The 16,819-nt window shown below is 40.5% G+C and overlaps 1 protein-coding gene across 9 annotated transcripts in view; it reads right to left on the reverse strand.

Annotated features, from left to right (window-relative positions):
- Nucleotides 1-16,471, reverse strand: part of mcf2la (mcf.2 cell line derived transforming sequence-like a) — a 52,215-nt gene extending 35,744 nt beyond the window's left edge. The window contains exons 1-2 of one of the 9 annotated variants that reach the window (XM_088369450.1): nt 16,150-16,309; nt 11,396-11,522 (exon numbers count right to left, since the gene is read on the reverse strand). In XM_088369450.1, the coding sequence (XP_088225576.1) occupies nt 11,396-11,462 (67 nt within the window). In that variant the 5' untranslated portion in view covers nt 11,463-11,522; nt 16,150-16,309. Of the gene's footprint in view, nt 1-6,914; nt 7,143-7,663; nt 7,808-8,050; nt 8,322-11,395; nt 13,547-16,149 lie in introns of those variants that run through there. The other 8 variants (XM_088369452.1, XM_088369451.1, XM_088369447.1 and 5 more) reach the window with 8 other exon arrangements.
- Nucleotides 16,472-16,819: the final 348 nt, after the last annotated feature.

The following is a 16,819-nucleotide window of genomic DNA, read 5'->3' on the forward strand; positions in this document are numbered from 1 at the left end:
TGAGACCTCTGGCTCGGATGAAATTAACAGTTCGGACAATCACCTCCATGACGTGATCCATTTTTAGCGACTTGCAACATAATGCCTCCTGATGCAAAATGCAATGAAATGTCCAAAAATCACCTCTTCCATTTGCGGCTTGTACTTTCTCTCTGAACTTTGTCACAACACCTGCCTTTTTCCCGATCATTGACGGCGCACCATCAGTAGCCAGGCTTACGGCGCAGGACCAGTCTGCCCCGACTCTGTCCAGCGCTCCAACAACGGAGCGGAAAATGTCATCAGCTGTTGTGGTGTCGGTCATAGGCACCAACTCGAGAAACTCTTCTGTGACAGTCAAAGTCTCGTCAACTCCACAAATGAATATGGCCAGTTGAGCAACGTCCGTAATATCAGTACTCTCATCAATTGCAATGGAAAATGCCAGAAATGACTCCCCTTTACGTTTCAGTTGGCTGTCCAAGTCTGCCGATAGTTCCGAAATCCTGTCTGCCACGGTATTTCTCGTCAAGCTAATATTGGCAAACGCTTGTCGCTTTTCAGGACACACGATTTCGGCAGCCTTCAGCATACAGTTTTTGACGAACTCCCCGTCACAGTACAGCTTTGACGCTAGTGCTATTTGGCTAGCAATTACGTAGCTGGCCTTCACCGCAGCATCACTGACCTCTCGGCTCCGGGTGAAAACAGATTGCTGTTTCCTCAGACCCACCAGCATTTCATTTACATTTTGTTTTCTCAGTTCTCCGTGCAAGCTGTTGTATTTTCATCCATGCTGAGTTTCATAGTGGCGCCGAATATTGTATTCCTTAAGCACCAAAACTTGCTGCATGCACACCAGGCACACGGGTTTCCCATTCACCTCCGTGAACATATAGGAAGAGGTCCATTTTTCTTGAAAAATCCGACACTCTGTGTCCACTTTTCTCTTTTTTGACAAAGACATTTCACTGAAGAGGGTGCCAGTGTCAACAGAAATAGCGGGTAAAGCGATAGAACTGACTAAAACAGCGCCCCCAGCGGACAATATAGGAACTGCAAATTTTAATGAAAACTAAGTTTATTCTTCCCTAATAATGCAGATTTAACCTGCGGGCCAGACTGAACCCACCGGCGGGCCGGTTCCGGCCCGCGGGCCGTACGTTTGACACCCCTGATATAGAGTGATAAAGGACAACTATTACATGAATAACATGTTTATAAAACCATCGGTGTCACTCCAATTCATTAAATCCATCGATCGTTCTTTGTCAACAATGGGTGCGCGCGGCTGAGGGCGCTTGCACTTCAAAATATTCCACAGGCTCATATAACGATAGATAAACTATATTTCAAATAACTATAATATAAGCCAATAATATTATCAAACCATCCGTGCACTTTAAATCCATTAAATCCATCGACCAAATTCCTCGTCCTTTGTCAACAACGCCGCGCGTGCGCCCTGACGTCAGCCTCGTCTTTATTCCACAGAGCTAGTATATAACTATATTGTAGCGTTAACAAAGTACAAGGATAGACGTGGGTTTGGTAAACGGCTCTTTATTAAACAAAACAAACTTCCAAGCGTGTGGCGGCGTGGACTTCCACACACGAGAGCTCCATGGCATAGGACCGGGCGTGCGTAGTGGCCATGTCCGAGCCCCATGCACCGTTCGCGGACAGCCACTCGGCCGAGCGCCGGCCCCCGACTCAGTAGAGTAGGACCTTTTAGGACGTGCGTAAAAGCCATAATAGTTTTTCAAACCTTCTATGTCACTCCAAATCCTTAATTCCTTCAAACTCTCCGTGTCACTTAGAAATGATCACCGCTAATGATGCCGGGAGTCCTTACGTGGGTACGTTTGTCCTTTATGTAAACAACCGCTGCGCCGCGCCGTGCCGTGCCACTGACGTCATTTGAAATAGTAATGCATTGGTACATCACGGTTCTCCAAACTTTCTTTCTGCTGCTCGATTACTGTTTTCAGCTGCATATTTTACAACTTGAAGTTTGTAACCTGCAAAATATGAGTTTCTTTTTGGTGCCATTTTTCTTAAGCCCACCCAGTTGATGAGTCACGGCCAACGGTGAAATTTAGAGCGCCCTCATCCGATTTCGTCTGAAAATATAATTTTTTTCAGATGTAGTTTTTTGTTTTGTTTATTTGGTTGTTTTATCAAAGTCTGCTTTATCGTCGATTTTTTTTCATATACTAAGACACATAAAGAGATTGAAATTACGTTCCCACTATCCCTCGGTGAGATAGTACACGTATGCATACAAGCAACACAAAAAAACCCAAGAAGGCACAAACAATGAATAAATAAGAGTGTTGAATAAATGATAAATAAACAAATAATAATAAATAATAATAATAAATATAAGAGGAGCAAAAATTGAGCAAGTGTACACACAGCAGACAGTGGACTTGGATATGGTGCTTTAAAGTGTTAATTGCTTTATTTGATGTTTTCTCTATTTTTATGTTTTGAATATGTTCAAGATAAAGATATAAAAGCATGTGAAGTGATCAACTATACTAAAAATAACATGGGAACTATAGTTGTAAGTAAGTGATGTCTTAATGATCAAGTAAAAATTTGTGAAGTCGCTCCTGAGTATAAGTCGCCCCCCCCCACCCAAACTATGAAAAACAACGCAACTTATAGTCCGGAAATTACGGTATATATATAGATAGATTTATGTATATATCTATATATATATAGAGAGAGAGAGAGAGAGCGAGAGAGAGAGAAAGAGGGAGAGAGAGAGAGAGAGAGAGAGAGAGAGAGAGAGAGAGAGAGAGAGAGAGAGAGAGAGAGAGAGAGAGATAGTATGTATATATAGTATGTAGATAGATAGATAGATAGATAGATAGATAGATAGATAGATAGATAGATAGATAGATAGATAGATAGATAGATAGATAGATAGATAGATAGATAGATAGATAGATAGATAGATAGATAGATAGATAGATAGACAGACACTGTTACTTTTTTGCCAATAATTCAGTAAAGCAATCAAAACCGAACCACATCTTCCCTCCTGTGTTCTGACTGACACCCGGGGGCGAAAAGAGCATAACCATCCGAGCCAACCCCCTATACAGTCCTCAGGCTCCCCAATATAATAGCGGTAGCAATTTGCATTATTTTATTGCAATGTTTTTGCTTATTCAGATTTGTTTCAAGACTACAGTTACAGTTAGACTTCACTTTGATGGTTAATGCAGTTATTGCAATTTTGTTGTTTTATCACAGTAGATTTGTTTATTTACATTTCAAAAATCAGAAGCCATTCATTTACAAATGTGATTGCACTTTAGTTTACACATTTAAATGTTCAGATATTAAGATGTGATAGACATTTTTTGCATGATTTGAATGAGGCAAAATAACATGCTTTTTCTCTTGAATATATTGTCATAATCATTTGTTTTAGATGTACTGCAATTATTTTCTGTATAAGATGTACTGTAATTATTTTCTGTATAAAAATTAAATTTGGTGTTCAAAAAGTCTTTTTTCAAACTTGAGTCTTGAAAAAGAGGGGGTCGTCTTATAATCAGGGTCATCTTATATTCGGGCCAATACGGTAATATATATACATTTATTATATGTAATTTATGTGTATATATAAATGTATGTGTATATATATATACACACACACATATGCATATATACATCCATCCATTTTCCATACATTATATATATATATATATATATATATATATATATATATATATATATATATATATATATATATATATATATATAGACACATACAGTCGTATGCAAAAGTTTGAGCACCATGATCATTTTCAAGATTTTTATTCATAAATCATTGGTTGTTCGAATCAGCAATTTCAGTTAAATATACCATATAGCAGACAAACAGTGATATTTGAGAAGTGAAATGAAGTTTATAGGATTTAAAGAAAGTGTGCAATCATTACTTAAACAAAAGTAGGCAGGTGCACACAGATATGCATCGACAGGATGTAAATGAGACGCGTGTGTGTGCGTGTACGTGTGCATATGTGCATATGTGTGTGTTGGGTGGGTAGCAGACGAGACAAAATGTATTTATTTGTTGCACTATCGACTCTTTCCGTTGCTGGTAGATGGAGAGTAAACAGGAAGACGCCAATTGAGAGGCGACTCAGGAAGAAAGAAGTGACAGTAGGATATACACTCATGGCACTTTTATTACTCACTTGCTTTTTACATCTGCCAAGTGCAGAACCAGAAAGAGCAGGTTAAGTTTTGCGTTCCTTGGTTTGCTGCTGTGTTTTCACTTAATCACCTGCCAAACTGACACACAAAACATTTTGGAATGGCGTGGTGTGGTAATGGGAGAAACCTTCACAGAGGCGCTCGCTTGATATTAGTGTTGACTGTGTTATTTCAAAATAACTAATGTAGGGGGGGGGGGGGAAATAATTAAAACAAAGCACTTGAAGATCGTCAAAGCCTTTTGCACCTTACGGAACATAATAAAACCACATCAGATTACATAACTGAAATAATGAATAACAGTGTGATAAATCTTGTGATTTTCTTTTTGGTTAAAGAGGAAGTATCCCCCCCCCCCCACACACACACACACACACCACAAATGAACACACATGCTGATTTGTTATGAGCAGCTGATCAACACGCTTTGTTTGTGCAAATCCCACGCAATTAAAATATCCTGTTGCAATTTTAATTTAACCAGGTGACTGCATGTGGAAAAGAATTAGTTTGTATTATTTGAGATTTAAAGAATAAGGACAATTGATTTTTCTTCAACGGCATGTGTATAAGAAATGTTATTGACTTTCAAGCCATTGTGGCAAATACAAAGAGGCAAAGAAAGTGAAAGGTTTAACACCTTCGCAAAAAAATGTTGAACATATATCATTTAATGTTCTACGTTCTAACCAGGGTTGTAGTAGATGTGGTTAAGTCCGGATTTGACACGTCTTTTGTTGTTATTGCCTTGACTCCAACTCCTTGGCATTTGATTTATTGTTAGAGTTCAACCATGACATTGACACTTGCAGAGACACCACAAAAACAGCTGTTCTTTAAGTGGCAAGCTCTGTCTTCACATTTTGCACTTATACTAGGGCAGTGGCTCTTAACCTGGGTTGGATCGAACCCTAGGGGTTCGGTGGGTCGGGCTCAAGGGTTCGGTAGAGCCCCCACTGCGGAGGGCCAAACACACCTGATTTATCATTTAAATTTGTGATGACGTATATCTGAACTGGTCTCACAAAGGCAACAGCAGAAGTCACACTGATTTGCAGGTATGTCATTTGTCGTGAGTTCATTCACTGTTGTTCTTTGAACAAGGTGATGTTCATGCACGGCTCATTTTGTGTACTAGTAAAAAAAAAAACATCAACGTCTTGAATTTGAAAAAAAGAATTTTATTTTTCACTAAAGAGGGGTTCGGTGAATGCGCATATGAAACTGGTGGGGTTCAGTACCTCCAACAAGGTTAAGAACCACTGTACTAGGGGAAAAAAAGTATACCACCCGTTTTCCTCTCACCTTTTCAGTCTGGCTGCTCCATAACATGTTTTCCATGTATTGACAGAATCAATCATTTTTTATCTAAGTGTGAATTGGATACAGCAAACACTGCCATGGAAACACGTTGCTGTTAATTCATTGGCATTGAGTTCGGCACTGTTTTGTAATCGCTTAAGTTTGCTGCTCCCCGGTGCCCGAGCTCCTCCTTGTCTCTCCCCTGAGGTCGAGCACATTTAATAAAGCAACATTGTTTTTCAAATTGTTTTTGTTGTTTATTGGCACACACTGAGTATTAAGCAAAGAAGAGTGGTGAACATAATGACATTTTCTGATCGTAAAAATTGAAAATTGTCCCTAAGTGTGATTGTGAGTGCGGACGGTTATATGTCTCTGTATGCCCTGTGATTGGCTGGCAACCAGTTCAGGGTCTCCCCTGCCTACCACCCAGAGACCGCTGAGATAGGCTCCAGCACCCCCGCACCCCTATGAAAATAAACGGTTCAGAAAATGAATGGATGGATGGTCGGACAGACGGACTAAATTGGAATTTGGCATTTGAGCCTGCACTACTCTGGCCAGCCAGCGCACTATACAGTATGGTAGCAACAGAGATGCCAGTGCACCACTAAAATGAGTCAGAAGCCGTTATCTTTAGGTTAATTTACTACATGTTGCTTCAATTCAAATTAATACCAAACTAATTAGGGTAAATGCAATAATCAGTAAGAGGGAGATATGTAATGACAACTGTCTGAAAGGCAACACATGTAGTAGAGTAGTATTACTGCCGTAGTCTTCTTCTTCTTTTCCTTTCAGCTTTTAAATACTAAAAATAAACGGATTGGCTCTAAATAAAGACCAAAGAAAATGGATCAGAACCAGGCAATAAGGTCCAAAAATATACTCATCAATCGTCACGTGCGTGCGTGCACACACGCACGCTATTTATGCAAATGTCATTGCGAACCACCTTGAATAAATAAGGATATGGCACTTTCGCCGAACCAGCTGCTCTCTTCCCTGGATGTAAAATTATGTAAAGTAATCTGTGGCACAGAAGCAACACCTTCACAAAACAAAATTGTTCACTTTAAAGGCCACAGCAATGTCTCACATTGAGGAGTAGCACACAAAAAGGGCCGACAGAGTTTTTAAGGGTGCCCGCACTTTGGCAAATTGTTTTTCAAATTCAATAAGCACATCCTAAAGACCTTTAAAACCGGACAAGTAAAGCTTCTCAAACCACCGGGTGACAGATTATGTCAGTAATTCCAAGAAAGTAGCTCATAACTTCGCCAATATTGTTCACTTGTCAATGCTTCTTCTATGCTTGCATGCATGCCAAGCACATTGAGGTAACAGTGGAAGTAGGCGAAATAAGACAAAAGGTAAACACACACACTTACAATGCAGCTGTTGACAGCACTGGGTGTATCTGTAGTAGCGCTCCATCTCTGGCAGTGAGATACAGACAAAACGCTCACCTTCATGCTCCTTCCAACCCTTCTCCTGTTTATTCTCCATCTCCACAGGTAAAGAAACAAGTACCAGCAACCTTAACCTGCACTTCTCATTTTATTTGATTCGTCTGGATGTCTCTCCCTCTCCATACACATGTACACCTGTCAATTCACATGATCACTCCTCCTTTTCCTGCCCCTCCCCTCTGCTGCTCTACAGATAGGTATCGGTCTGACAAAGACACACACACGCGCGCGCGTGTGCACGCACACACACACACACACACACACCACAGACACACAATCTGAATTGCTCATTGCACAGCCAATGACAAGCATTCATTATTTCCATGTAATCTTGTGCTCAACTCACAGAAATTGAACAGGGACAAGCAAATGTTAAGTATTAGCATTAGCATTAGCATAGCTCCACAAAGTTGGCTCTCTAACTAATAATACTGGTACAGAATCAGCCGCCTGCGCCTTCAAAAGACACATATCAGTGCCCCAAGGGGCTCACACAGTTTGCTTAGAAATGCTCAAATACAAAATGTTCACAAAACAAGGCAAGTCCTCTGACCTTTCATGTTCTTTGAGTGAAAATGGATTAGGTGCAATAAACGTTCCGACGTAAACACAATTCAGCTTCTGTTGAAGTCATAAACTACCAAAAACAACTGTAAGTCAACACTCACCTGTGTTGTCTATCTGTGAATACTTAAGGTTCTTTTTTTGACCTACTCCTCGACAGTAAAGACAGGTAGCCATGACAAAGTACAAACACTCTTGCCTGTGCGGCTGGATTGATAATTTGCTGACCTTGTTCTTCTCTTATAGTCAGTTCATTGCTCAACCTGTGGTGGCAAGTCAGTGGAGCCACAAATTTGCATGCGGGCGTATGGAGGCATAAAGTCTGTTAGAAATTACCCACATGCAAAAGCTAATCAGTTACTAGGGTCAAGCTGCCACGTACTACTGCAGTCAGTAAAAGTATTACATACTGTAAGAAGCCTAATTTGTAGGTGTTCATTTATGTTCATTACTGTACAGTATGAACAGTACATGCTAAAGAGAACACTGACCTGAGGTGGGACGATGGCCGCCACTGATATTTGATGCACATCGAGGGGGGGTGCCAAAAGACAAATTATGAAACAATTGACTCAACAAAGTTTGAACTTCTTGAATCAAGTCCACCAGAGACATGATCCGAGCCGACTGATGTTGTATGAATACGACTCAGCTGGCCCAATACAACCCCACCGCTTGCTGTTTGCGCATGTTTATTTTTCGTAATGTCTGGGTTGCTTTATCAGAGGAAGAAAGAGGAGGAGGTTGTCCTCTGACATCACCCTCTCCTTTCAACTTAACGTGCTGAATGAATTTACAAAGCAAGCTTGAGTATCCACTTATTTACAACACGCCCTTCTGGGTTTGACTCAAAATTAACTGGCACCTTCAAAAAAAGGCAAATTACCGCCTAGTTCCACTCGATTCCTGTGTGTATGTTTACTGACACTACTTGTGTTCGCCAAGGTAATAAAACATACCAACTCTATCATGGAAGTATTAATAATGTGATTATCATTAGAATTATTATTACTTTAATTGATTTTGTTAAATCAAAAGCGTATGACTTCTTATATTGTCTTTTACAAACATGAGCGCATGTCTGAGCAATAGACTTGACTTCAGATGCTCATAATTGAGTAACCAAGTGAAGCGCAAAACACTCCACGACGAGAAAGGAAGAAGAGTGGCCAGCATGTCAGTCAGTGTAGGAGGTTTAACGCTTAAATCTTAATTTTTAAGCAGCTTCATAATAGCAGCAATTTAGTTTGGGAAATAGACTTTACTGAACCAACAATTCAACATTCAGATTCCACTCACTGATTTCTGCCTTTATAAACTTTCAGCAGGTATGTTTTGTTTTGCTACTACTATCCGGTTTCCCAGTCTACTGACCAATCAGTGGAAAGGCCTTGTATAATCGTCAATGAATAGCATTGTTTTTATGAAACTACCAGCTAAGGGAAATCATTAAAGGTGCCATGTTTGAGCAGTTGACACCTGTCAGAAGTGGTTGGCAAGACATTTGTTCCCATGTTTTTCACCCAGTGAGATACAAATACACGCAAAAGCAAACCGAATAAACGATGCTACCTTAATTATGTATATTTACAGTATACACATATGTAAGTGAAGTGTAAAAGTCAATTCATTGCGTAGTTTGGTTTCATATCACCAGTGTCGGGCAGAGTACTGACATCTACCAAACCATCACTTTTAAAGACAAAAAAGCTGCATGCTTCTTTAGACTTTCAGACTGATTAGTTTGTCGAACACAGCAAGCCATCTTCAATATTTGGTTAATAATTTGTAAAAATAACAGACAGACATGTGAACTGACCATCCATCCATCCATTTTCTGAACCGCTTAGTCCCCACGGGGGTCGCGGGCGTGCTGGAGCCTATCCCAGCCGTCATCGGGCAGTAGGCGGGGGACACCCTGAACTGGTTGCCAGCCAATCGCAGGGCACACAGAGACAGACAACCAATCGCACTCACACTCACACCTAGGGACAATTTGGAGTCTTCAATCGGCCTACCAAGCATGTTTTTGGAATGTGGGAGGAAACCGGAGTGCCCGGAGAAAACCCACGCGGGCCCGGGGAGAACATGCAAACTCCACACAGGGAGGGCCGGAGGTGGAATCGAACCCGCACCCTCCTAACTGTGAGGCAGACGTGGTACCCAGTGTACCACCGAGCCGCATGTGAACTGACCAATTGTACAAATTTGCGACAAAAAAAATAACGCATGCTAACGCGCGCTCGCGCGCGCACATACACGCACACGTACACATGTACACACGTACACACACACAAACAGTAGTTGAGGTCTTTGAACCTTCATTTGTATTTATTTATTCTAGTCGCTTTTTTGCAACAGCTGATGACAATGTGACAGTCTGACCCCAGTGGCCACTTCCCTCTGAGAAGATCCTGTTTCGTAATGTTGGTCATTTGTCAGAAGTTGTCTTGGTCTTGTGAGGTCAAAATGCAAAAAGCATGATGAAGATGAGATTTTAATGCCAACTGTAACTGCACCAGGTATGTATCAAACGCACGCTGTGAATTTGGTTGTTCAGCACCTTGTTTGTGAACTGCCAGTTTTGCAAAAAAAAAAAATACTGAAGCACTGAAAGAGTCTAAAAAGTCCATTCAAAAGTTTAAAGACAGTCAAATTAAACTTACCTGCAAAGAAAGAAAAGAAAACAAGAAAGAAAACAAGAAAGAAAGAAACCAAGAATGAAACAAAAAAGAAAGAAAACATCAAAAAAGAAAGAAACACAGACACAAAGAAAGAGAAATAAAATAAGACCGTAAGCAGGAAAGAAATAAAAGCAAAACAAAGAACAAAAGAAAACTTGTTTTGAGGATTGTGCGTCTGCCCACCCATCAATTATTAAAACATTCTTTTATTTACCAACCTATTTCCTAAAATTTGCCCAAGCCACCCGTTCAGCACTTCCACTGAACAGCTGAAACAATAGGGTGACCAGACATCCTCTTTTTTTCAGCCATATCCTACTTTTGAGCCCTAATAAAACGTCCAGGGTCAATTTTAAAATTGTTTGGGATTTTGTTGGACTGCCTCAAACATAATACATGTACAGTACTTTGTCAATAGAATTGCCACTCCGTTCCATTTCACTCAGAAACCCAAATCTGGTGACCCTAAAAAAACAATGTGGCATAACTACTTGCACACCGGCTGGCCGTAGTCACAGAGCAAAAGAGAAGCATGGCGAAAGGTAAATAGATCTTAGTACAGATTATATTTAGCTAACAGTCGCAGCAGCATTAGCTTCTGATAACCAAGACACACTTGCTCGGCTAAGTTGTAGACAGACGGGTGGGGATGCAAGGGGATTTGTGTTTGGCAAAGACATGTGGCACACTTGTTTTTTTCCCCACATCCTGCCAGGCCACCATTCATCGTCTAAGGTAGGCAGCAGCATGCCAGCAAGATTCAGTCAACTGGTCATTCGAGTGAAACCTGCGCTCACCATTGACCCGGCAAAGCATAGGGTGAGTGAGATAAGATTACTTACATGAGACTGCCCCTAAAACAGCTTAATAGGTAAGAGGATGAATAAAATGTGATGATATTCCAGATCCGCTTGGTTTGACAAAAGCATGTAATAGATGCAATTTTGAAGGAGACACTTTTTTTTCCCACACTTTAAAAGAAATCATTTGCTTTGATAATGAATGTCAACTAATGGAATGGATCTTACCAGCCCACAATGTAGAAAACAAATGTGCAAGCTTAAACGAAAAGGTTAGCTGGATGTTAGAGACACCTCGTAGAAGTAATCTCATCAGACGTTTGCAATGCAATGAAGCAATGAGGTTTCCTACCACTGATTGTTGACAGCACCTCCGGCGTTTGCTCCAGCTCATCTTCCACAGACAGCGTTGCTCCCATCCCGGTGCTATGAAAAGGACCTAACCTAGTGGACCGTCTTCCTCATATGCGTCTCACGGCCTGAAAGAGGCAAACCGCAGCGACAGCAGTAAACAACTACAAGAAACGCTCAACTTCTGCTTCATTTGGGGGACAGCATCATTAACCCCCCTATGGGGTTTGTCTCTTAGGTACACCCAAAACGCTAGTGGGTAAAAATGACTGCATTTACTTTTAACCCTAATTTTCTTTAAGGAATATACGGACAAGTCTGTGGCATGCTCAGCTTTGAAGCCAAAATGATTATCAGTGGAGGAAATAGTCTCCACAACTCTGTCGCTTTCAAAAACCTTACAGTACACCGGCAAGGGTTGCTGGTGTATAGTTATCGGAACAACAAACTTTATCTTATTTATCCTTGATCACCGGAACTGGTATCACGTACCATATTAACTGGCAAAAATCCGTGAAGTAGGAAAGCATTATAGCAGATGACAAAAATAAGGAATAAGCTCCCACACGGTCGTCAAAATTAGACAAGCGGTATTTACAGCGCGAGTGTATCTGTGAATTTAAATATATAGACTATTTATTTACTTACATGAGGAGGGTTTAACTGACTGACATGTGTCACAGATGGGCTTCGGCCTTTGTGTGACAATAGATGCGCTACGCGGCAGCCTTGTCAGAGTTGGAGCACTTTGGCTGATGATTATGTTTTCATTTTTTAGTGTTTTAAAGGGCCGGTGTTTGGGAATTATGGTATTGTGTCATTTTTACCAGCTGAAATTCAGACTACTGGTGCAACACTACACTATACATAAGGTGCATTGTAAATAAGCCACATGTTCTTACTACAGCAAATCTCCTGAAACCCAAGGAAAAAATTCTGTGATATGGCTGTGAGTGGAAGGCAAATAAAACCTGGTGGTAATTTCTGTCCCTGACAGGGTTGTGGTTTCTTAAAATTTCTCATATAAGTAGCACAGGATGGAGCCTGAAAGTGATGTTTTTTTTTCCTTCTATTGTATTGTTATTTTATGTTCTGTAAGGCGCTTTGCTACTGTGAAACCTAATGTGAAAGCGCTATATCGATGTATTTTTCAGAGACCTTTTCACTAATTATACTCATGTAAGGTTTCTACTGACCAGTTCAACAAACCTTACATAAAGACTGTATTTTAGGGTAAAGAAGAACCTGATGGTCACTTTGTTAGAGCTCCACCCTTCCCATAAGGAAAGAGGGAAAACTTCCAGAAGTCATTCTTGCAAGTCTCTTATCAGGCCTTTAGGGTAGAGTGGCCTTCAAAAAGACACATAGCCACCAGCCTGGAGTTGGCCAAAAGTCACTTGAAGGACTCAGACGATGAGATTGAATTCGATGGTCTGATGAACAAAGACTGAATTCTTTGGCTTTAATGCTAGACGTCATGTATGTGGGGAACCAAGCAACACGCATCACCTGGCGAACAACACCCCTACAGTAAAAAATGGTGGCAGTTAGCAGCAACTGAGAGACTAGACAGGATTAAGGGAAAGACAAATAAAGCAAAGTACAGAAACATCCTGGAGGAAAGCTTGATCCAGCGCTCTTGACCTTAGACTGGTTCATCTTTCAGCAGGACAACGACCCTATACACACAGCCAAGATATTTAGGGATGACTTCAAGGCAAATCTGTGAATGTCCAGACAGAGCCAGGAATTGAATTCAACTGAACATCTTGATGGAGATCTGAAAATGTTTGTACACTGATATTTCCCATCCAACATTAAGGGGCTTGACATTGCTGCAACTTTGTCATATCTATTTCCCCCCACTGCATCCAAAGATTAGCTTAACTGTTACCTTTCATCTTAACACATCCAAGAAAATTGGAACATTTAGAACATAGGTGAATTACCTGATTTGAATTACCGTAATTTCCGGACTATAAGTCGCGGTTTTTTTTCATAGTTTGGGTGGGGGGGGCGACTTATACTCAGGAGCGACTTATATATGTTTTTTTTCACAAATTTTTACTTGATCATTAAGACATCACTTACAAGTATAGTTGACTTTATAGATCACTTCACATGCTTTTTATATCTATATCTTGAACATATTCAAAACATAAAAAATAGAGAAACCATCAAATAAAGCAATTAACATTTTAAAGCACCATATCCAAGCCCACTGTCTGCTGTATGTACACTTGCTCCATTTTTGCTCCTCTTATATTTATTATTATTATTTATTTATTTATCATTTATTCAACACTCTTATTTATTCATTGTTTATGCCTTCTTGGGTTTTTTTGTGTTGCTTGTATGCATATGTGTACTATCTCACCGAGGGATGGTGGGAACGTAATTTCAATCTCTTTGTGTGTCTTGGTATATGAAAAAAACTCGACAATAAAGCAGACTTTGACTTGGATAAAACAACCAAATAAACAAAACAAAAAACTACATCTGAAAAAAATTATATTTTCAGACGAAACTGGATGAGGGCGCTCTAAATTTCACCGTTGACCGTGACTCATCAACTGGGTGGGCTTAAGAAAAATGGCACCAAAAAGAAACTCATATTTTGCAGGTTACAAACTTCAAGTTGTAAAATGTGCAACTGAAAACAGTAATCGAGCAGCAGAAAGAAAGTTTGGAGAACCGTGATGTACCGATGGATTACTATTTCAAGTGACGTCAGTGGCACGGCGCGGCGCGGCACAGCGCGGCGCGGCGGTTGTTTACAAAAAGAACAAACGTACCCACGAAAGGACTACCGGCATCATTAGCGGTGATCATTTCTAAGTGACACGGAGGACAAAAAGTTTGAAGGAATTAAGGATTTGGAGTGACATAGACGGTTTGAAAAACTATTATGGCTTTTACGCACGCCCGGTCCTACTCTACTGAGTCGGGGGCCGGCGCTCGGCCGAGTGGCTGTCCGCGAACGGTGCATGGGGCTCGGACATGGCCATTACGCACGCCCGGTCCTATGCCATGGAGCTCTCGTGTCTGGAAGTCCACGCCACCACACGCTTGGAAGTTTGTTTTGTTTAATAAAGAGCCGTTTACCAAACCCACGCCTATCCTTGTACTTTGTTAACGCTACAATATAGTTATATACTAGACCTGTGGAATAAAGATGAGGCTGACGTCAGGGCGCACGCGCGACGATGTTGACAAAGGACGAGGAATTTGATTGATGGATTTAATGGATTTAAAGTGCACCGATGGTTTGATAATATTATTGCTTATATATTAGTTATTTTAAATATAGTTTATCTATCGTTATATGAGCCTGTGGAATATTTTGAAGTGCAAGCGGCCTCAGCCGCGCGCACCCATTGTTGACAAAGAACGATCGATGGATTTAATGAATTGGAGTGACACCGATGATTTTATAAACGTGTTATTCATGTAATCGTTTTCTTTAATAACTCTATATGTTACATCAGGCCCATTCTTAGCTCTCCATTTGTGTTTGTCACGTTAGCATACCTATCGTTTAGCCTGTTGTTATCGTATCAAACGATCGATGGATTTAATGAATTGGAGTGACACCGATGGTTTTATAAACATGTTATTTATGTAATAGTTGTCCTGAATCACTCTATATGTTACGTCAGGCCCATTCTCAGCTCCTCATTTGTGTTTGTCACGTTAGCATACCTATCGTTTAGCCTGTTGCTATCGTATCGAACGATCGATGGATTTAATGAATTGGAGTGACACCGATGGTTTTATAAGCATGTTATCCGTGTAATAGTTGTCCTTAATCACTCTATATGTTACATCAGGCCCGTTCTCAGCTCTTTGTTTGTGTTTGTCACGTTAGCATACCTATCGTTTAGCCTGTTGTTGCTCGTTCATGACTGTTTTTGGTGTGGGATTTTGTCGAATAAATTGCCCCCCAAAATGCGACTTATAGCCCGGAGCGACTTATATATGTTTTTTTTTTCACTTTTTGGGGTATTTTATGGCTGGTGCGACTTATACTCCGGAGCGATTTATAGTCCGGAAAATACGGTATAAAAAATATACAAACGAGACAAAAAAAAGACTAGTTAGTCTCTGTCTTTCCCGGTTGGTTTATCTTCCCAATCTCGGAGAAACACTTCCAATCAGATGATCAAAAACAAATTAAGGATGCCACATTGAAAATTTAGAACTGAAAATACCGTTTTGATTAAAAGTTAAACATCTATCAGCAAAATTAAGTGATAAAACGGCCAAAGTTTGATATCGATACACAAGACCCATCAGCTTAACTGAATTGTCCCTATCGAATTGAATTGCTTTCGAATCTGCGTCATCTTGCAAGGTTAAATTGGTTGGTCGTGACGTACATTACACACACAAAGTCTCATCTACTGATGATTTAAGTGACAGCATGTGCCGCATGACGTTGCTTATCGTTAAACGTTGGTTCCACTGTCCAATTGAGACAGTGAAAATAAACTCTACCCATCCCAAATATAGCATTAACAGTAAAGTTATGTTTGGACTCGTTTAGTAGTTACCCGCGTTTAGTTGGAAGTCTCAAAACAATATTGAATCTAAATAAATGTATGCGATTTCCTCCGTGCATAAATCAAAGAATCATTCATGCGATCACATTTACACTTTTATGCAAAAGCAAATAAGTACATGCATCCATCTACCATTAGTAGTAAATGAAAACAAAGCATATGATATGTACGCCGTGGGAATGGATTGAATTACCTTTAGAGTTTAGAAAGCTTTGATGCTCAGTGCACAACAAAAGACAAAGAGGTTCCAACATTATGTCGAAAACATGTTGGTTTGGCTGCTCAGAGAAGCGTGTCTGAACAGCTGAAAGAGAAAGTTCATCAAGCGTTCAAGACAGCGTTGATGTGTTGTGAGCTGTCACCACCCCTAGACGGCAGTAATGCATAAGGCATAGCGTTTCCACAGCTGGTCGTCTCTATTGCACTAAACCACACGAGCCTCGTGTATTTGGAGAAAACAACTCAATCGGGATTAACAAAGGAAATTCACAGGAGTGGTGTATTCCTTTTGCAGACTGTCACTGGACGCAGCTTGTTTACAGGCGTCACGTAAACAAGCTGCGTCCAGTCTGCGCATGATCTGTCTCCTTGGCATTGATGCGTAGTGACCACGGCAGACTGCATTCAAGAAAGGTCGGAAATCTGACTTATTCCGCTCAGATTTTCCCAGGTTTGACTAAGCGTTCGAGGCGAATGTAAACAAACATGGCTGATTCCCATAGCTTGGTTGCTGTTCTCGTTTATCTCAACACGTTTACCTTCAGTAAACCTTCATAATTTCCTTAATTCATTTAATTATCATATCTTCAAAGCATTTCATTCATTTCAACAATAACTTCATGCAATGTCTTGAGCCATGCCTT

This window comes from Syngnathus floridae, chromosome 2 (assembly GCF_059516105.1).
Source record: "Syngnathus floridae isolate MCC-2025c chromosome 2, RoL_Sflo_1.0, whole genome shotgun sequence".
Taxonomy (NCBI): Eukaryota; Metazoa; Chordata; class Actinopteri; order Syngnathiformes; family Syngnathidae; genus Syngnathus; species Syngnathus floridae.